The sequence below is a fragment of the Mya arenaria genome, chromosome 9 (assembly GCF_026914265.1).
Source record: "Mya arenaria isolate MELC-2E11 chromosome 9, ASM2691426v1".
NCBI classification, from domain to species: domain Eukaryota; kingdom Metazoa; phylum Mollusca; class Bivalvia; order Myida; family Myidae; genus Mya; species Mya arenaria.
Window position 1 is genome coordinate 17,441,189 of NC_069130.1, and position 22,786 is coordinate 17,463,974.

General features: G+C 32.5%; 1 protein-coding gene across 1 annotated transcript in view; it reads right to left on the reverse strand.

Annotated features, from left to right (window-relative positions):
• Positions 1-17,766: 17,766 nt before the first annotated feature.
• The window catches only part of LOC128245813 (uncharacterized), a 28,368-nt gene continuing 23,348 nt past the window's right edge, over positions 17,767-22,786 (reverse strand). The window contains exons 9-10 of the mRNA XM_052964038.1: positions 22,192-22,388; positions 17,767-18,766 (exon numbers count right to left, since the gene is read on the reverse strand). Coding sequence (XP_052819998.1) covers positions 18,637-18,766; positions 22,192-22,388 — 327 coding nt within the window. The 3' untranslated portion in view covers positions 17,767-18,636. The remainder of the gene's footprint in view (positions 18,767-22,191; positions 22,389-22,786) is intronic.

Sequence of the window (22,786 nt, forward strand, 5' to 3'; positions counted from 1 at the left end):
TGTTAGTGTTTGATAGTACGGTAATGCTAGTTATACTATAACTTATAGTCTGTACTATACATGTTTGTTTGAGTAACACACATTTGATGAATTATTCACGAATTTGTTACCGGTATATCGAAGTGTAACGTTCATATACAGTAAAAAGCCAAGAGTATTAACCGAAAGTAAGCGTATTTTCTGAAAGTCGACAATAAAAAAGGGTCTCTAATGGATTTAACATATTGGCTCATGAATGTAGCTTATTGAGCTTCGTTTAATAATAGTACAATAAAAACTGCGGGAGTATTGTTACTTTTTTTACTTCTTATAACATTCTGTTTCTTCAGTTTGGGCTCTTCATGTTTCTGCAGAACGTTAAACATGTACATTATACTGTACATAGAAGATTTTGAATAAATCATACAACGCGCTTAATCTGGAGATATTGGCGTCTACAACATAGCTCGCATTATCGAGTGTAGGCATCAAACCAATGCACTTTAAAATGAAGAATACCTTTTATATTAGCTATATGTATTGAATCATTTTACAGCCCCCACTGTCTTACACAATTGTTAAACTATACAATGATATGCGTTATACAATATACATAATTAAAATTACGTTATAAACGTACAATTAACGCTTGTTCTATGTCGTTAACGCCATTTACGCTTTCGATTTGATTTAACAATCTTTAATCTGTTCGCAAAACTAAAGCTTAAGAATGTTACGAAGTTCATGTTCATAGAACTGAGAGTTTGAGAACCCCACGCATGAAAGGTTTATAAAACGGAGGCTTAAGAACAGCACGCAAGAGAGTTTGAAAATGAAAGCTTTCAAATGTTAAGCAGCGATGTTTCATATTACTTATGCTTTAGAAAGAGACGACGATAGGTTTAATGTGTACTTTGTTACCTAATGCAACAATATAGCTTTATTTCGCGTGATTAGGCATTCATGAATAAAGACTCCTAGATGTGGAACTTAAGAACCTTACACATTCCATTGTCATCAAAGAGTAGCTTTAAAACGTCAAACGTGACTGATGCTTTGGAATGTTACGAAAGAGATGTTTGTAGAAACTTTGCGGAATGTATTATAAAACTAAGACTTATCACAGTTACGAAAGAAAGTTTCATATAACTGAGGTTTTAGAACACCACTCAAGAAGTGAGGCTTTAAAATGTAATAAAGAACATTAAACTATTGAGTTTAAGTTCTTTCTGTACGATTTGAATATCTTAAATATATTGTGAAAAGGTACATCACTTTTACTTTTTAAAAATAATAATTTAAACTCTTTAAACAAGCACATATAATCAATGTCTACAGTGTAAAAAATTATCGCCGCATTGATAAAGAAAGCCTAATTTACACGATTCACCTAATTGCCAGACGGCTTTCATTCTAAGATAAATCTGTATTAGGTGTGTGACTTTCAATACAAATGCTTGATCTATTACATAGATAGGATAGAATCGCTCGGGTGTACTGTACATAAACTCAATACTTTAAAGACAGTCGACCTTAGTAAACGCTTGTGTACATTGAATTTAAGTCAGTGCAGATTTTAACAATGGATATTTAAGAGCTGGGAACAATATAAAGAACATGAGCAAATCGCACAACCATTTGATTGCAGGAAGATGTCTTACAGCGTAAAATAATTAAAGGCGTCAAGATTACCCATACTACATGATAAATATTTTCCTTAAATTATATTACTTTATACTTTTTAACAGCAAAATGTTTATTAACATTGACATTTTCCGATTTACTAAATTGATTTCTGTTTGAAACACTCGTGTAATACTCTATGTCAAAATCCCAGGTAAATGAGAGCAGTAATGTTATATTATACCGTTCTCTTTGAGTGTCTGTAACTCCAACAATATCTCAAGTTCATGTATTTTTTGTGCAATATATAATTAAAATAATACTGATGAAATACCTGACGGTTTAATTTGCAATCTCAATTTCTCTTGATACATTTCATTGAATTAAAAAAAAATATTAAAAAAATAATATCATTATTAGAATAATATGTATATATATAACTACCGGGCTTATTTGTTTGATTGATGACAATGTGACCGGCAATCGATATATTCAATGATCACGAAATATTCAATGATCACGAAATATTCAACGCAAAAAATACAAACTCGAGCATAAAAACACTCAATTATATTGCAAATAATAAGATATGGACGGATGTATAATTAACAGTTTTACATGCAAATAATGATAACTTATTATCATAATTTATAACAAAGAATATTAAAAAAATGTTTTATATTTATCATACATGTGAATACAAGTAAATAACATTTGCTTTACTTCTATAGTGATATTATAGTAGTTCTGCTTACAATTTGAAACCTCATTAGAAAAATGCAAACATTTGTAAAAAATCTATGCTAGGAAGTATACTAGAAAAGTTTAATGAAACGCGTTTTGATTATCATTTTATGAACTGTCATTAAAGTCATATTCCTATATTTATATTAATTTTAAACATATCAGTGCATGGACCTGTTAGATCGGTAGCAAAATTAAGCCAATTTTGTTAATTAAATCGCTTAAATACCAAACCTCAAAAAACACGCTTCATACAATAGTATTCAATCTGATTGGTCGCGTCAAGTTCGAGCCAACGGGATTCAGCTGTACATTTTAACGAATTTAGCAGAAGTGATGTACCATACTTTATAGAGTCATTCAGATTCATGGTAACTAGCCACCGATAATCCCGGTGATGTATGCAATTGATGTGTTTAGATTTACCATTATCATAATCTGTCCCGCCGGTCCTGTACACGTGCATTACTTACATAATGGCATCATGAGAAGTACATGGCTGATGAAATCAACATGACGCGTGCGTTTCTAACAGGTTAACTTAGTTAATGAATTACATGTTTAAAAAATGCAGAATTTACGTCATTTATGCTCCTTATGAGATTTGACTTGTTGCTGAATGGCCAACTGTGTTGCTGCTGATGGAAATATACATTTGAGGCTTATTATCTGAACATGGCCATATAAGTGATACGTCTCCTATCAATCCCCCCCCCCCACAAAAAACGACCAGGGCTGGTATTCTTTACTGGTCTTAACTGGATCTAAGAACGATGTAGCTAATCAGATTGCTTGTTATTTATAACTGACCAATAGAGTGAATGAAGTCAATCATGTATGACCATAAGATTGACTTAAGTTACATATTGAATACCACCCAAGCTCTGTTTTATAATGCCCAATGTACTCAAACTTTGATTTTTTCACAATATTATTTCACCAACACTACCTAAAAAAACAAAGTGAACAATGTACGAAAGGTAATTGGCTACTAAGTTCCAAACACTACGAAACTCCCTTCTCTTCTTCTTTGAATGTATTTTCAAATTTCAAGCTCTAACCAGCACGCTGGCCTTGTTATCATTAAATTGCACAGCGCAGCCATTCATTAATCAAATGCTAACTTAGTGATTAGTGAGTTTGTGTTTAGTTTTCCTTTACATGTTACATTGCCGATTTATCAGTATTTATATTCAAGAGTTTGAAATCAATATAATGATGATTATTATCTTGGTTTTTATTTTCTTATTTGCTCGGTAGGTCAGTTTTAATAAGAACCTGACGCTTAACATACAATGAAATTAGTATAGCCTAATATAGTTCAATAACCGACATAACAAAACTAAGGAAAGTCGGTATGGCCTAATATATATCAATAACCGACATAACAAAACTAAGGTAAGTCGGTATGGCCTAATATATATCAATAACCGACATAACAAAACTAAGGTAAGTCGGTATGGCGTAATATAGTTCAATTACCGACATAACATTACTAAGGATAGTCGGTATGGCCTAAGAGAGTTCAATAACAGACGTAAAACAACCAAAGTAAGTCGGTATGGCCCAGTACAGCCCAGTAACCGACAAAACCAAACCAAGGATAGTCGGTTTGGCCTAATACAGTTCAATAACCTGCATGAAAAAATAAGGTAAGTCAGTTTGGCCTAATACAGTTCAATAACCGGCATGGGCAAACTACCGACATAACACAACTAAGGTAAGTCGGTATGGCCTAATATATTTCAATAACCGACAGAACACAACCAAGGTAAATCGGTATTGCCTTATACAGTTCATTAACATACATTACAATACAAAGTTAGATCGGTATGCCTCAATACATTTAAGTAATTCAATAACCGATTCAATAAAACTAAGTTAAGAATTTCTACAAACCAAGTACATGATCTAGCATTGAATATTTTAAATGAAGCGGTATTATCAAAGTCAGTGTTTAATATAAGACACCGTTTGTCACATAGCTCGTATATATATTATAACTTTAAAAATATAAACATAAAAAGATCATACCGCAGTTTTTGCTTAATCACATAAACTTGTACGGTAACACTCTAGAACGTAATTGGGAATGTAAAATGTACAAATAAGATAAATATTAACCTGTTCTTCCCATCCTAAATATTTGCACAAGATAAGCGGTTAAGGTATAACCCATGGGTAAACATATCATATCACCTCGCTAGATTACATGTAACTAGGTCAGTAATAAACTCATGGAAGAAAACTAGGGTGTATATAATAAAATGGATATCATCAGTAATCTGCCCTGAAATCATTTTAATATTTTCAATTACCGTTTTCACGTTAGGATATGGATCAGAAAAACCGTTTTTGTGGGATTGTAAGTGTATCATTTTTTTCAATGCGTCCGTCCAATCCTAAAAATACATATATATACTGACTGACAGTTTATTTCTGGCATGCACCTTTTACTTTGCAAAAGAACATATGACTTACAACGTAATATGTCAACGTGAATATATATTAAAGCACTTTATACAAGCGATAACAATCCTGAAACACAGCACGTAAACTTTAGTGTCTTATTGATTACTTCACGAATTAAAAGACGAAATCTGCCATTTTCAGCATTTATGATAACTTGGCGAGGAAAAGTTATTTTTTTTAATTTTTGCCTCAATTTCTTTAACTTTAGCTTAACAACTAAAGTAGCTAAATTTCTGAATTTATCCTAATTTGACAATATGAAAATACGTTTTCCTTTTTACCAAAAAGAATGTCCTTTTAAAGTCCAGATATTATGTGAATCGTGCACATATGATACCAAACCATAGACAGTTAGCTTAGCTTATTCCTGTTGGAAACTTAAGATGTTTCGAGAACTGGGGCCCTGTATATACGAGCGCTACCATCTGATCGCGTAATACCATGCCGATTACGGCATTAATATATACATCTGTACAATAACTGATTGGATGTTATATGTATCCATGTACTTTGAACGTTCATCATAAATACATTGGAAAGCGCCTGTATTGTTTGTGCTTATATTATTCTTAACATCAATGTGTTTTACACGGTATATTTGATTTCAGTCAACTTCATTTGATATGTAATTTGTTTTATTGAAAAGTTATTGCGTAATACAGGGTGTTTTATAATATCTGTCCTTATTCTATACCGTTATTTATCCTACCCACATCAATATAAAACAAAACAAAAACTATTTCATATAGTATATATATATTGATTTTTCATGTAATATACAATATAAATGTATAATTGTCAATATTTGCAGGTAGAAAGGCTATAAAAGGTGTTCCACGTGTCGTCCATTTTGGGAAATTATGACGTCAAGTCTTTTTTAAAGTTGCTGATTACATTTACTGCACGTTTAGCTGTCAATTGAACGAATCTTAATCCTAATTGCACTATTCAGTTCATCAGTATTTGCAGGGGTAGGGTTATACACCCTATCTTTCAAATAACCCCGTAAGAAAAAGTCCGGTTAGCGCAGTGGTTAGCGCACCTGCTTCTCACCAAGGCGACCCGGGTTCGATTCCCGGCCTTGGCGCATGTGAGTTTGGTGAGTGGTCACCAAGCTGGACCAATGGGTTTTCTCCGGGTACTCCGGTTTCCTCCACAACACAAGACCACACTCTCGCGCAACATCGTGCCAACGAGAGTGAGTAATATAAGTTGCAATAGCTTGTTTCACAATCGTTGTAAAATTAAATAAGTTTAAACTAAGAAAAAGTCTAAGGGATTCAAACAGGCGAGTGAGGTGGCCATTTCTGTGCAGTCCGGAATGAAATTTAATTTCGTCCAAATGTTTTGATAGCCAATCAATTACTTCACCTGCTGTGTGTGGAGTCGCCCCATCTTGCTGAAACCATGTATCGCCTATATTCAAACCTCTCCTCTTCAATGCTGGAAATAATTTATTTTTAAAACATTCAGGTAGCGATCCGTATTTATAGTCTCAGCATTACCCCCATCATCTTCGGAAATGAATGGGACGATGATACCCTCTTTACTTAAGGCGGCTCAAGCTGTTACCTTTTCCGCATGCAATGGTTTCTCAATGAAATAGTCAGGTTTCTCAGTACGCCAATATCTACAATTCATCTTGTTGACCTGTGCATTTAAATAGAAATGGGCTTCATCAGAAAACCACAGTTTATCAACGATATTACAACGATAATTCATCACTCTAGCAAATGACAGCCGACTAGCGATATCAGTTGGTTTCAAATGCTGCATTATAGAAATCAGATAAGGTACAAGTTTCAAATCGTATTTCAAAATTCTGAAGACACTGTAGAACTAGTGGAGTTAGGAATATATCGAAGTATTCTTTGATCGCGGGCGTCCAGGATTTGCATGTCACATATCTTCTTCAGAACCGGAATCCTCAAATCGCTTTTCAATTCTCTCATCGTTTTTACAACAGTTCTCAGTGATCTACTTCTGAATTATAGTTTTACAACTTCACAACACTGATCTTTGATCGGTGCCATAATGCTAATAAGCCGACAGGAAATTACGTCACTGATGACGTCATGACGGTGCCATTTTCCCGTACTTTTACATTGACAAAAACATATCATTGAATTGCTAAAAATGATGCTTATATAGTTTGATTATCATATCGATTGGCAATACTATGACAATTTCTTATGACAGATATTATGAAACACCCTGTACCATCACAATACTCTTATCATGATACTTCGACCGTTTGAACCTAAAATAGTGTTTAAAAGCCAAATTAAATTTGACTAGTTAGTTAAAACTGTATATATCTAACAACAATTGTGAAATTATTTTTAACTTAAACTAAGTCAATATTGCTGGCACGATGTTACGCGAGGGTCAAAACCATTTTGTCCAGCTTATTGACCACTTATCAATCTCACATGCGCCCGTACAACCATTGAATCATTGATATAATATCTTATTAAAAAGAGTATTCCAGTCTAAAATTATTTTTAAACTGTGAATTCAACTAGGCACTTCAATGTTGATTATAAAAGGTCTCGGGAATTTGCTTTTTTGAAAAGATAAACATATTCAGACTCTACACGAAAGTACAATTGATACAAACTACAGTTCTTTAGATAATAAACATTTTGTAATTTACTGTATATATTCCATTTAACCTTTTTGTTGACATTAGTAATGCTTAAAGGCTGACCACGGCCATCAAACTCGATAGACCATCGATTTCCTAATTGAAAACCTTGTAACCAATCTATAACGCCAATATCAAAGAACAATAACAACATTTAAATTATTCCGTTTGATACAATTGTCATTTGATTTATTTTGCCTTGCTACAAATTAGATCCTAGTATTTATCCTTTATCACAAATAAATGTTTATGTAATATTGGTACAAAAGACGTACTGATTATTAATTTAATCAGAAAAGGATACAAAGTGTGACATCCATTAATATTTAAAAGATATATTGATACGAAATTGAACGATTCCGAAAACGTATAAAACGTTTATAGAATATAATCATTGTATAAGCGACAGCATATACTGGGACTCAGACAAAATGTCATAGCGAGTGACCTCACGAATCAGTCCTGATGACAAATGAAAGGAAAGCAGTGCGTGAAGTAATTGTTATTTAAAGCGAAGGATAATGATACACAGTCGAAAGCGAAAAAAAATCGTTGTATCAAGTATCAAGATTTTTCTTTTCTTATGTTGAAAAACCATCAGGTAATAAATGATAACAAAAATATATGTAAGAAAAACATTAGTTTATCTAATAAAAGTAAATGATCAAAGTATTTTTTTACTTTGTGATGAACTTTGCTTTTATTTCTTTAGAAACAGATTCTATTACAGCATTAAACGGCGTAACATCATTTCCATTACCGATATGAAGCACGTAGTTTCACTTAATACTGGTTATCTAAGATACGACTAAGCCCCTTTAATGAAACCGACAACTAAACTAATAAAACATGGTGTGTACTCAATGGCGGTCTTAATTGGATCTAGGAAGGATGTAACTTATCGGATTACTCGATATATATACAATGGACTTTAAGGTGAATGGAGTCAATGATGATGACTATGAAATTGACTCAAGTTGCATATTGAATATTACCCTAGAATAGCACTCCAAGGTAAATATGTATTTCTTAGGGAACATATGTAAATCGGGGATGTCCTTATATGCCCAAGTAATGATAAACAGATACGTACAATGATTAATACCTTTTAAACCTCGTTAATGCTAAAGGCTGTAAAATAGTAGTAATCTTTGAAAGTACAATTACAATTACATACACACATAGGCTAGAACTGGTAAAAACTTGTATAAAGCTTTACTGCGTGTGTAAAACATTTATATGTTAGTTAAAACCTATTAAAATAGTGTTTGAGTGCTTTAATTGCTGAACAAGGAAAATGTAGCTTTCTTTTTTGTCTCGACTTTTGAAAGATTATAGAAAAACCTCATATTTTTAAAATTATGCAATTTGGTTGTACATATTCTTGCAAAAAGGGTTGAAATTGAAAATAACAATGAGATGATGTCATAAAGCTGTTTAACGTCATTTTTCACACAAATAAAACAGTCGTTTAATGCTTTGAGTTGGGTTGTCCTTTTGTTCCTTACATATTTAAAACTATTAATACATTAAACAATTCCATCTGTAACTGCAATAATTGCTTGCATATTTAGATCAATATTCTAAAGATGTATGTCATATGCATAAAATAAAGTAATACTTATTTGAAGGTGTAAACTCAACTACCTGGGTATATTTAGTACAATAGTCGTTTTCAAAGCGGAGGAAGTGGTGATCGAGCCAAACATATATTGTGCAAGAAGCTGTCATGGTTATCAGCAAACCACTCGTACGACATCACTAGACACTCAAACATCAATCAGGATAACTTGCATGTATATGTATCTAATAATTACATAAACACAATATTTGTGAAGAAACATTTCACATAACGTGTCATTATGGCGTGTTATTATGGCGTTCGTGTTGAAGTTAGGGTTTCCGCCTGCTTTCACGTATGTCCAATGTTCAAGCCCCGTATGGAGCTGTTCTGATATAGTTCTGTTAGCCGGTTGTTGATATTGATTATTACTATAGTTATACGGAGAATATAACCTAGTTATTTTTCATGCATTACATTCCTATAATGATGCATCGTAAAAGCGATGAAAGTTTTAGTTGTTAGCAGTACCGAGTTCACCCTTTTAAGTATGTTGCATCGATAGCAAATGGATGTTTTTGATATTGTAGTTGATAAGACCTGTTTTCATTTGGGAACTTAAACATATACCTTCGGTATTTGACGCCTTACAACGAAGGTTTACCATTTCCATCTTTATTTTCCGATTAAATGCGAATATAGATATTATAGCGAGTAATACAAAGTATTTTCATAATTCACATCCTTTGTTGCAAACAAAGTATAGCAATGACTACATTCAGTGATTATATTATGCATCAGCTACAACATTAATAACCTTATATAGAGACTATTAGGTTAGTGCCTTGGATAGAGGAGGTTTATCTGGCAAAGCGGATGAATTTATCGGGTGAGTCTAAGGCGAACCCGATAAATTCCGCAGTCGAGCCAGATAAACTTTCTACATCAACGGCAATAACCTAGTATTATATTTACCCCGGTACTTTTGTTAATAAAACACGATCAATTACCTTAAAATGGTCAAGTACCTTTTAAAGAAATAGGGACAACTGCAATTCACCCTGTTGACATCAGCACGCAAGGTACCCATATTTAAATGTGCCCTGAAATGAGTTCTCAAAACTGTTCAATTCCATTCAATACGTTTTTAGTCAATGTAATTATTTTTTGATACGTCAATATCAATCCAAAACTTAAAGGCTTTTGAAAGTGAATAAATGTGGAACAGTTACCAAACATAATCCTGTAATGTTCCGCAAGTCACAGCCTACATCTCTAGGTCAATGGTTGAAGATCACGAGTGTTTACAAACACTCGGCACATGAATTCAAATTGTTTTGATATTAAAGGATAAAGTGTTTGGATATTCAGAGCTTTAAAAAAAGAAAAATCATTTCTGTTGTTAGTGAGTTTTTGCCATTCACCACAGAAATGGAATTTAATATCGTTGAGTGCTGCGCAGTTTTTTGCATTGGTGAGTTCGGTCAATGAACATTTAGATTTTCCGAACAATTTTCGTTGTCAATGTCATTATCATGCATATTGATGGGACCTGCAGGAAAAGCTAATATCGAGGTTGTTGTTGACGGACTATTAATACGATTCTGAGGCATTATTTGCGCTTTTCCTCTGACATTTTAAGAATACAAAATAAGTCCATTTTTGCGGTCACGCGACCAACAGACTGTAGATAAACATCACGTAGTCTACTGTCCGAATAAACTAAAATCTACACGGCACCTTGTTATTGGATCGATTGGATAAAATGATAATATACGACTGAAATGGATACTTGCAGCGCTCTCAAATCAAAATTGTAAAATTTAAATAAAATAAACATGACACATCATATATATATCCACTATAAAAATAATGTATATCGCATTTAATGTACAACATTACATTTGTTTTGCATTACATAGTTTGTCAGGTTTTATTTTTATTTACCTCGCAAGTATAACTTCTAACTAAACTGTTGGTTATGGTTCTATGATTGGACGTAGATGATAAAAGTGTAGTACATATAAATTTAAACAATGTATGTTCGCTTATGTAAAAAAAGATTCGTTCCTAGAGAATTAACGTTTGCAATCACAATTAAAAGTGGTATACACGATAATACATGCAGTAGAAAAAAGTATATTTATTCATAAAAGCCCAAAGTTTAACAAATATTTCTGAAATTGCTAAACATAATATGTCTATAAGCTCTTTTGAAACGTCCCTTATTTACCGCTTCTCTTGTAGTTTGTTTTTCCACTGCAGGTTGCACTAAACACGAAATGGCTTTTGATCGTATTTAACTAATACATTGGAAACTGCAGGGTCAAGTCCGGAAGTTAAACACAAAAACTGTCTTAAGATGCAAATCGCTACCAAAAGTACACCAAATGGGATGCACAAAACATACAAACAAATCTGTTATGTTGAGTATTTAACTTCAGCCAATAGCGTCTTAATACGCCATGTCTCTGTACTACTACATGCTGCATGCTCTCACAGTGGTTTAATTCTCAATGATTGACGATGACCCATATTTTAACTTGTCTGAGTAATTAACGGTACATAATGGAACATAACAAGCATCCTGACCAAGTTTCGTGACAATTGAGGCAAAAATGTGACACCTAGAGTGTTTACCAACTAGGTGTGGACGGACGACGGACGACACACGACGGACATCCATCGATCCCAATAGGTCACCCTCAGACTACGGCTAAGGTGAACTAATAAGTTTACCAAACTATTATAATACGTTGATGATAGAGTTGGCTGTAAAAATAATAATGTAATGTTATTAAATAGGTGTTTTCATATTGGCCCAGTTATTTGTCCGAGGTTAGTTGTATTGGCCGGAGTCAGGACCAATACAGCTGACCGAGGACAAACAACTGAGCCAATTTGAAATCATCTAAATAAAGAGTAATTTATCAATTAATTTTACGTCTGTTTTGATGTTTGGATTAGATAACATTCTTATACCTAGCCTTACCATATGATTTCCGCTCACTTTGCTTTTTCATCAATGTATTCCGCTTTTCTAGACAAGTATTTGCTGAATTTGACATGCATCCTTTATAGTGACATTTTTAATAAAGCCGTTGACACTGTATAGTCCATGGAAACATATATTTTGGTGCGTATTGCGTTAACCGTTTGTCAATTGCAAACATAAATTGAATATATTATGCGCTAAAAACATGTAAATTACGCACAAAACAATACTGTACACAGAATTGATCAGACAGGCTTCAGGCTTATACTATGTTTCTCTTCTGTAAGTCATTCACGCTGCTAGGCTGGTGCGCAAGTTGCAGTGACTCGAATTAATATAATATTATAGTCGTATGGTGTAAACTATGTTATGTAAAAAAACAAGTTGTTTTATATTGCAATCAATTAGTCAGAAGGAAGTGAGGATAAAGGTAGAAGAAAAGGAAGCTGTAATGAGGATGGTGGTACAGTGATTCCTGATAGGGTATTATTGGTGCAAAGGCATACTGATTAACACAAAGTGTGTGCAAAGTGTGACGTCCAGTATTATTACAAAAGTAATGAAAATAAAATAAATGATAAGAAATAATATTAATGATAATAGAATAAATCATTAGTCATAAGAGGTTCGCGTGCACGATGGAGTGGTACATTGTGTGTAGAATCATTGTACCGTATGAGACGAAATTAGATCATACTGAATATTTTAGCACTCCCCAATCATTGTGTCCGTGTTCAGCTATTTGATACACGGTTACAATCTCCTTGTCAGTAATTATTTGTTTCCATAAATGTAATATTTAGTAAGTAGTTAAAGGTTTATCACTCAAAATGTATGTTTGTTTTACACGCGTATGTATGGATTTTAAATAAAAGTGTCTTTTTAAGAAACAAAATTAATCGATTTTTGTGTAATTGATAAATAAAATTGTGCTTGGACACAATTTCAACGATGCCATTTCCAAAATGACGCTACGTTCAAAAACAAAACGGGAACGTTTCAAAAACTACAATAATCCGTCATTTTACAGCATTTAGGTACAAAATAAACTTATATTTGTGTCAGTAGAATGCACATTTTGTTTGAGTTTAATATCACAATTAGTTTACTGTGTGATTAATTAGGCTATGTATTACTTAAAAACATTGTTCACTAAATTAAATGTCACTGGAATAAACACTTACCATGCAAATGTATAAATAGCTATTTTGTCACCAAAGTTATGTCTGAAGACAGGAATGTATATTAAAATGCTTACGAAAACTTCGATATCATATTATAGACATATACAAACGAGTGGCTAAACCGGGTGTTGCAGCAATGTTTGTTCATTAATATTTGCACGGGGTATCTAAGATTGAGTTAACAGGTTATAGACATTTGTTAAGCAAAATGAACACAGCTAAAAACTAAAACTGATTTGAATGTGTAAGCTCCACTATATGGATACAATTTAGTAAAGTTGTCGTTTTCAAAGCGGAGGAAGTGGGAATTGAGACCAACATATCCTGTGTGAGAAGTTGTCATGTCCATCCTCAATCAACTCTTACGACATCACCATACACTCAAACATTAGTCAGGATGACATTCAGGTACATTTATCAAATTATTAAACGAAACAAATTATTTTTGAACGAATCAGTTCACTTGACGCGTAATAATAGCCCTCGTAGGTAAGACGTTATAGTTGTCGCCTACTTACATATGTGTATGGTGGAAACCTTGTATGGAGCTGTTCTGATATAGCTGGTTGTTGATTTGGCTTTTGGTACTACTCTGAGTTGTGCCCCATAACGCCCTTTCATACAGTTAAACCTGACGCCGCCCTTGCTTTCAACATACCCCTTTATGTTTGTGTTTAATTAATACAACAAGGGTAACAGGAGGAATGGAGGGAATAACCTAGCCATTTTTAGACTTCACATTTGTATTATAATGTACTGAAAAAGCTTTGAAAGTTGATCTAGTTCTTACCAGTACATAGAACCGCCCAGTCTTAATATGTTGCCTCGACAGCAAAATGAGTGTTTTTGATATTGTCGTTGATACGACCCGCTTTTATTGGGAATTAAAACCTCACCTTCGGAATAGGACGCCTTACGACGGAGGTATACGGACGACTGTTACTGCATGAACATGTGTTAATTAGAACTAGGGGTAAGGAGAAATGTCAAGCCGTTTCCATACAGAACTAACAAGTTAGACTTTTTGGCTTACCTTTTTAAAACAAGGTGTTTGGAGACTGGAAGGTCAAGTTTGAACACAAAGATGTATTCTATGTCCGTCTTTATATTCCGATTAATATGTTGATTTAAAATACAGACATGATATCGATATGGCAATGTTTACATTCAGAGATTATATTATGACACAGTTTCACACATTGAATACAATATCATTATAGTATACGACTGCAATGGATACCTACAGCGCTTCGAAAACAAAATTTAACACTGTAAATTAAAATAAGACAACAAATAATTTATCAATTGATTTATATCGCACTAAACTGCATAGCAGTCCTTTTGTTTTGTATAACATAGTTTGTCGCGTTTTTTCCTCGCAATTATTTACTTGTACTATGATTAGACGAAGATGATAAAAGTAAAGAAAATCTAAAGTTACACAATGTATGATTGCTTGTGTAAAACATTCGTTCCTAGATAATTGTCGTTTGCAGTCACAATTAAAGTGATTTTCACGATAATACATGAATTTTATTAAGTATAACAAAGTATATTTATTCATAAAAACACATAGTTAAACAAATATATATGAAATGACTAAACACTTATATGGCTTTAAGCTCTTTTGTAACGTCATAAATCTACAACTTCTCATGTAGTGTACTACCATTGCAGGTTACACTAAACACGAAATGGCTTTTGATCATATTTAACAAATACATTGGAAACTGCAAGGTCAAGTCCGGTAGTCAAACTCTTAAATAAGTTGCAAATCAATAGGACCCAAATTAATCCAAACAAGATACACAAAACGTACAAACAACTCAGTTCTGTTGTGTATTTAACTTCTGCCAATAGCGACACCTCTTGCTGATAAGCAATGCCTCTGTACTACTACATGCAGGATGCTCTCGCAGTAGTTAAATTCTCAGTGACTGTTCTCTAGTTCTAGTTAAACTGTTGGTAATTCTTGTTGTAAACTCAACACGACCATAGATTCATGACAAAGCTTTATTAATACATGATGTGATTACCGCCCTAGAACGGTCAGTCAGAAACGAGCTTCCTAGGTGTTTGCGCTAATTGATGCGCACACAACCTCACAATTGCTTAAATAACCCTATCAATTCCAAGAGCCAGACAAAGGCGTTATTGGTACCAAATACGTCAAAACATTTGACTCACGTAGGAATAGGCCGGTCATTGAATCGGAAACTTCTGCAAACGAATACAACCGTTTATATAACAAACTAGCATGTTATGTATGAGTTCGTTAAGGTCGAGCGTTCACAAGATTCTTAACAATTTTTTTTTAATGATAAGCTTAATATTTAAAATATTATGTAAACATCCATACATTTCGCTTTGGAACGATTTGTTAATGTTGTTAAGGATGTTTTAAGTATTTTGTATTGTATCTTTGAACAATGTCATAGTTGAGGTTTTGAATTATTTTATTTGTTTCTTGAAATCTTATACAGTAAAACTGCGGTCGTTCGAACAAGCATTCGTTCAAGAACCGGCGGTCCCTCGAGGCCGGAGCTTGGTCCCGAACATTTTTCCTTCTAGGTCCATATAAAATATACATACACTGCATCGAAACCTAAATATGTCGAGGAGTCGAGCAATAAAGTCGGTCCCAAGTACCCATATCATAAATAAACAATTGCTAGGTGCTAAATTGTTCACAAGTTGTTAAAATTGCAATTACAGTTGATTGGCAATTTGATAAGGTGTGAAAAACCGTTTATCACTGTTTATGCATGACCGATAGTAGTTGATAAAGGCATTTGAAAAGATAATTATGAAAAGTTAATGACAAGAAGTTCATTGTGAGAAATGCAAATAAGTACTAAAAATATGAATAAACACTACCATATCGGTCCAACATCGGAATCTATGAAAATAATTCCTTCTTGTCACTTTGCTTTGCAATATGGCAATTTTGTAAAATAAAACATTTTTATATATTCATTTATTGATATTTCTTTTACATTCAGTATGCGAAAGTATTTTAACATATAAGCGATTTCCACAACGCGACACATACCCGGTGTCTTGGTAAACAGTCGGTTTGAGGACTTAAAAAAAACGAAAAATATTTCATAACAGACTGTAATCAGATTGAAATTCGGTTCGTTCGAAACATCGGTTCCCTCGAGGTTTCCGCTCGGTTCCCGGCGTCCTCGAGCGATCGAAGTTTTACTGTCACTGATTTATTAAAATGTGAGCATTCTAGTCAAAACAATATAAACATGTACGATATAGTTTTGTTGAATTTTATCTTCTACACGGATAGGTATAGGAGTTTTTTTATTTATGATTGTTAACATCAATTAATGTTAAAATGAAAATTATACAATGCACGCACACTTAGCGCATGGCCAATTGTTACATTTTACATTAATACGAATGGCAAAATACTTTTTAAAGACGAACTTTACGTAAACAATAGCAGTAACAACAATAACGACCAACAATATTTCTAATCATGCTTGATTGAGAAGATTGATCATTAATATAATGTTTTGCTATATAGTTGAACAAAGGGAATTTCAGGGATATGTTAAGTTGACAATTAAAAACGAAATAAGCACATCGGATAGGCATTTCCGGTGAATTTAACCCTGCTTGAAAAATCCGATCTAGCACCAATGCCAAAATAGTCAACGCTACAACGCACCTCTTCTTGTTTATGTTAATTAATGTTTAATAAAAAGTACATAATGTTTTCAATAAAGCACATTTACATATATCTTTACGCAAGACTTATAATTAAAAAGGAAATATATATTTATCACTAACGCACTTTTGGTGGAACTTTTTTACGTAAACAGTGATCCGAAATTACTACACGTCATCAATTTTATATCCGGACCCGGAAACATATAATAGAAATAGTATTCATGATTGAGATACAAACTGTTTATTTTTAACAATGGACAGACAAGAGAGCATCCTTAAACAGCAACACGAATCAAAGCAAGTGTTTTAAAATGACTGGGTAGTATATAAAGTGGATTGACAATGTTATGGAAATTAGTTAAATTAACATAGCACATTTAAACTGATAAAAATGTAGTATGAACAAAATGTGATTTAAATAACTGATATAAGATAATGAACACTGTAATCAAGGTTCATGCTTAGCAAATAACTCTGACATATGGCTTCAATATCTTCGTATGAAATATAACTAATCTGAAAGTGTGTTTGATGACACATAAAATCAAAAAATGTAATAATCTGTATGTGTGATTTAATACAATACGTAATCTCTCTTCTGATTTTAGAACATATATAAACATCTCATTAAAACATCGTTTACAACACGTTAACCACTTTACAATACGATACAATATTTTTAACAATAATACTTTGAGAAAAAATATATCAACAGACGAATCTGGACAACAGACAGACGACCATGAACATATGTCTTCAATATAACTCAGCGCAGCTTCGAGCACATATGAACTTGACCATATTTAATGTATGACATTACAATACTTAAGATAATATAATATATATTTGTAATTATATATGTAGAGAGAGAGAGAGAGAGAGAGAGAGAGAGAGAGAGAGAGAGAGAGAGAGAGAGACTTATCATGTAACTGGATGTCACATTTCATTCTCTAAAAAATAAAACGGGATGAAATCCAAGCTTCCACATCTGTTATACAAACTTTAAACATTGAAAAACAAAACTGTTTAGATAAACAAAATAATGTCAAGATCTGATTGATTCTAATTCACTTCGTAATGATAGATTAGATGCAAGTTGCCAAAAACATAATAATATATATATTACATACATTTATTCAATATCTAAAAGATGATATTTAAAAAAAGAAGTTTGAATAAGTTTTCATAAAAAGGACTCATTTAGTTGGCGGTAAAGTAATAATTATTTTTATATATAATGTAAACAGGACAAAAAGTTAATTGAAACAATCGAAATTGAAAAACAAAATAATCAAGGTAAACAAAATACTGTCAAAATATGATTAATTTGAATACACTTTTAAAAAGAATAATTTCCATGCAAATTGCCAAAAAACAACAACTTCAAAATATATATTATATCGGTTCCATTTCGAAAAGTTAATTAGTTTAAATAAAATGAATCATTTGATTGGTAGTAGAGTAATTACTTGTATATCGAATGTTAACAGGACAAAACAGTTAATAGAAACAAAATAATCCCGTAATGAAGAGTTCAGTTTAAAATTAACTATCACTCTTTTAGACAATCATTTTAAAAATAAGTTCGCTAAATGCACCAAAGGAATCTCGATTGTTGGGAGAAAAATTCTAAATTGGAATAGCATGTTATATACATGATACAATACCAGTACGCTGGTTTTGTTTTGAATATATGACTTAATCATTTGGAGTGGGTATTTCGACAACATAACACTAATGAAAGTTACCGACCGTCAACGGTCAAGGTCTCATATAGCTTCTCCGTCTGATCTATATTCGTCTCTGTGATACCTTTGGCTGACAGCTCCGCTTTCAATGTCTGTATGTATCTATCGTAATTTGGTCCTATCCACCTTCAAAAAATAGAATTTAACTACATATATACATGTAATGCAAATGTGATCCGCAACTTCGAAAGATTCATGATAGACTATAACTATACAGACACTGTTTATTTTATAGGTTACATCTGAGGTCACACTCATGTTGGAAGGACTCGCGAGTCACATTAGTTCGATAGTATCGTTAATAATAGCTCATACTTACAACGCAATATATGATAATTTGAAATTTGTTTCAAATGCACCGTATAAATAAAACTAAAGCAAACTAGTTCTTCTGTACACATTTAGTTGGTCCTGACCTCTTTAAATCTGTCTACATTCTACATTATATATACGAATACAATTCAATTATAGTGTAATCATTTTTTTTATTAAATAGTATAAATCATCAACTTGTTAAGCTTATTCGAGTACTTGGGAATTTTTTGAGGCATTTAATCAAAATAACTACATTGCGGTTTATTTATTTTCGAAACTTGTTCAATTCAGTGCTGCAGTATTCACCATAATTAAATTTCACGGCAACTGCGACTATGAAATAGAGCATATTTGTTCAATTCAGTGAAAGATATTTATTTATTTCATGAGCTTCATAGAAAAACATATTTTTACGAGTGGCAAAGTTACAGCTGAAACTATATACTATTTCTTTGATCAAGGGAGAAATTAAATAACATGTTACAATAAAATAAACAAAAAAAAATTCGGAGTTTAATTAGTATTTCTTTTTTTTCCTAAATAACCTTTTTAATAACGAGCCCCCACCCCCCAGCTACCCCATGGACGAACTTAACGCACTTAACGCACGTTTTTATAGTTTATAATTCAGTCGTTTTTGCTTTTATGAACATTGATTATTGAACGTTTAGACAGGGCATGATTAAATTACTACGCGGCCATTTATTGAGCTAAAATTTGAAAGATCGTATTTAAAAAGATATTTGATAACATTGATATAACATCCTCTTTATGTTCGAGCTGGTGTTTTCTTCGGTTTTAATGAAAACAAATGTTTACACATTCAGCTTCAAAGTTAATGAAAAAAGGTGAAAAACACAATAACCTTTTTTTAATAAACGTTAGTTGTTTTTTTTCCAAATATATTTTTATTAAAACTTATGCAACCTCTTGCAATCTTAAATTGTTTTTGCAACATTTTGTGGCTGACGTATTTAGTTTTGATCAAGAGGAAGCACCTACAATGTAATTTTATAGTAGTTCGGAAAGATAATATTTTCACTCCTTACTTTGCAAAATTGTTGCGTTTTTCTCACTGGTAAAACGCCGTATTTCATCGAAAGTCATAACATTAAGTATGTTAATCTGCATTTTTTTCACACATGAAGTATGTTAAAAATGAAAATATTCGCAAGCGTTTGAATTAATAGAGATTTCTTAAAAAATACGGTTACTTAACTGTATTGTATTTTTTTATATTTCACTCCATGAAAATCTTGCGTGAAGACAACCCATAGTTCAAATGTTATTGTTTTAATGGCTGCAACAATACAATTCCGTTTGAAAACATATCCAACTCATCATTAAGCACGCATGGTATTTATAAGTCCTAAACATATGGACGGTATAAAAGAAATATAACCATTTAACAAGAGTACCGTTTGTGTTCACTGTATCAGAGGACATGACTTAAACATATCTAGCATAAAATCACAGACACATCTTTAAAGTTTCATATTATGAGTATAGAATAGAAAGTAATACTTTTTATCAACATGTTAATTCTGATAGGGTTAATCAGAATCAAAGATAACGTAAAATTTGACTAAAGGTATTTGCAATTAAACTGGGATTTAAGATCGCCCACTGAGCACGCAAAAATACGCCATTTACGCAGAAATATACATGTTAATTATTCCTTTAAAACGCATTGTATTATATCATCTCTTACTAAAGAAACACTTCTTGTATGAGTTTATAATAATTTCCAATTCGCCAGTGCGCCTTTTTATTATATATAAGTTCACTGACTGAAACAATATATTAATTACAAATAAAATAATTTGATGAAATGGGTTTGCTTCTTTCACTGGTTCTTATCTCGTAATTACTTTTATACAGACGGAAAACACGTCCAGATTGGTAGTGCAGAAAAATCAGGAAATGATTCTTTGACTGATGTTACACACCGATTGTTACGTTATGAATATTGTCATCATTTTAAGCGAAGTCTACATTAATTCTAAACCTCATGGACGGTGAAGTCGTGCTCCGTGATCCTCGTACATTGACTTTGTATACTATAGATTCCATTATAAACAAAACGTGTTGAAAAAGCATTGCATTCAATTACTAGATCATTTGCGATCTGTTTTTTGTTTCGATAAAAAAATAATTATATTGTATGAATTTTGTATTAATAAGTATATAACAGGTCCATTTATTACGTTAGTTTGTCATCACCTGCATAGTTATCGACATGAAATATCTATGCCTAATACTGAATAGTACATAAGAAAATTTCAGTACGTCATTTTTATAAGAGCCGTAGCTATTAATATTTAGTATGAACCAAATCGTATTTATTCCCGTAATGAGCACTATGATATCAATACTTCTAAAAGCTACCGAAAAACTATATTGCATGTTTTCAGAATCCTTATTTTACATTCTTCACCACTCTTCGTCAGTGAGATGACCATTAAGAGAAAATGGGGTATTTTAATTTATCAGTCAATTGCTTTGTGCATTTCCCGGGAAGTTTTAATTACAGTGTGAGACAATTATAAAAAAGAAAATATATTGTATACGTGCTATAACATTGAAGTAATGTTCGAACACTTGTTTTCGTCTTATGTTGTGTACGGAAGAAAATGTTTTGAAATAAATACGTTCGAAACTTGGGAATTGACATTTCCCTAATGAGCGATCAGTTGTGTTTATTTCTAAAAACATCTTCAGTGAAACATATGCAATCTGTCTATACGATCAATTATTATTTGTCATCATTTACATATTCCAAAGTGCCGTATTCATTCAGGTAAAAGGGAAGTGATTTATTGCTTTAAAGTTGTTATTAAAGTTGATACTTTCATTCCTTAGTTTGAAGTTAAATACCAAATTTATATTTTAGCTGCTGTTATTTCACTGATGAAAAATCATATTTACACGAAAAACATGAAAAAAATCATTCATACGCCGTGAAAGAAATATTTATACGCCGCTCAAGTTATACGTCATGTAAACTTAACTTATTTTACCTATATTGAAGTTCACCACTGACCTATGAAAACGTTATAATGTTTATGCTTTAAAAAATGCCTTACCCTGACTACAACTACCCAAAACTTTCATACATGGGCATCTTTAAAGAAACGGCATTAAGAACATGTTTCCCCTACTTCACAACAATAAACACTTATCCCCTCCTGAACACCCTTAGCAGACTCTTATTATACATATGAGATTATTCTTACAGGTAAGTATACACTGGACCATTATACAATGAGACGCCATCTAGGACAACTTTTCCTTCCTTCCCCAAGTTGAACATCAACCCTCTCCTGAACGCTGCCTTTAACATTCTACATAGCAGCTCGCCCTCAGTGTCGGTTCTCAAGTATCCCATGAATGTGCCGCCTTTATACGGGCTTCTCAGGGACGCATGGTGCGTCTGAAAATATGAAAAACAGACGTTGTATTAGACGTGCTGGAATGTATATAACTACTTAGTACATATATACCATACAATATATTGAACATGAAAATTCATTGCAAGATACAATCGAACCATTTTGATTTTTTTTTAAGCATCAATGAAATTTCATTTTTAAAACTATGTTTTCGGCCAATTATTATTTCTATACTGTACAACTAAGGCGGGAGGATAAACAGAAGAACATGATTGATGATTGAAAGCAAAAGCGCGGGCATTTAAATAGGTTTTGCGTATATGAAATACACTGCTTTATCTACAAGTTTAAGTATTTTAAGAAAACGTTCAGGCAAAAATAATTATAATACGTTACTGCATATAGCTTATATTGGTTAAATTTAGTAACCAAAAAAAAT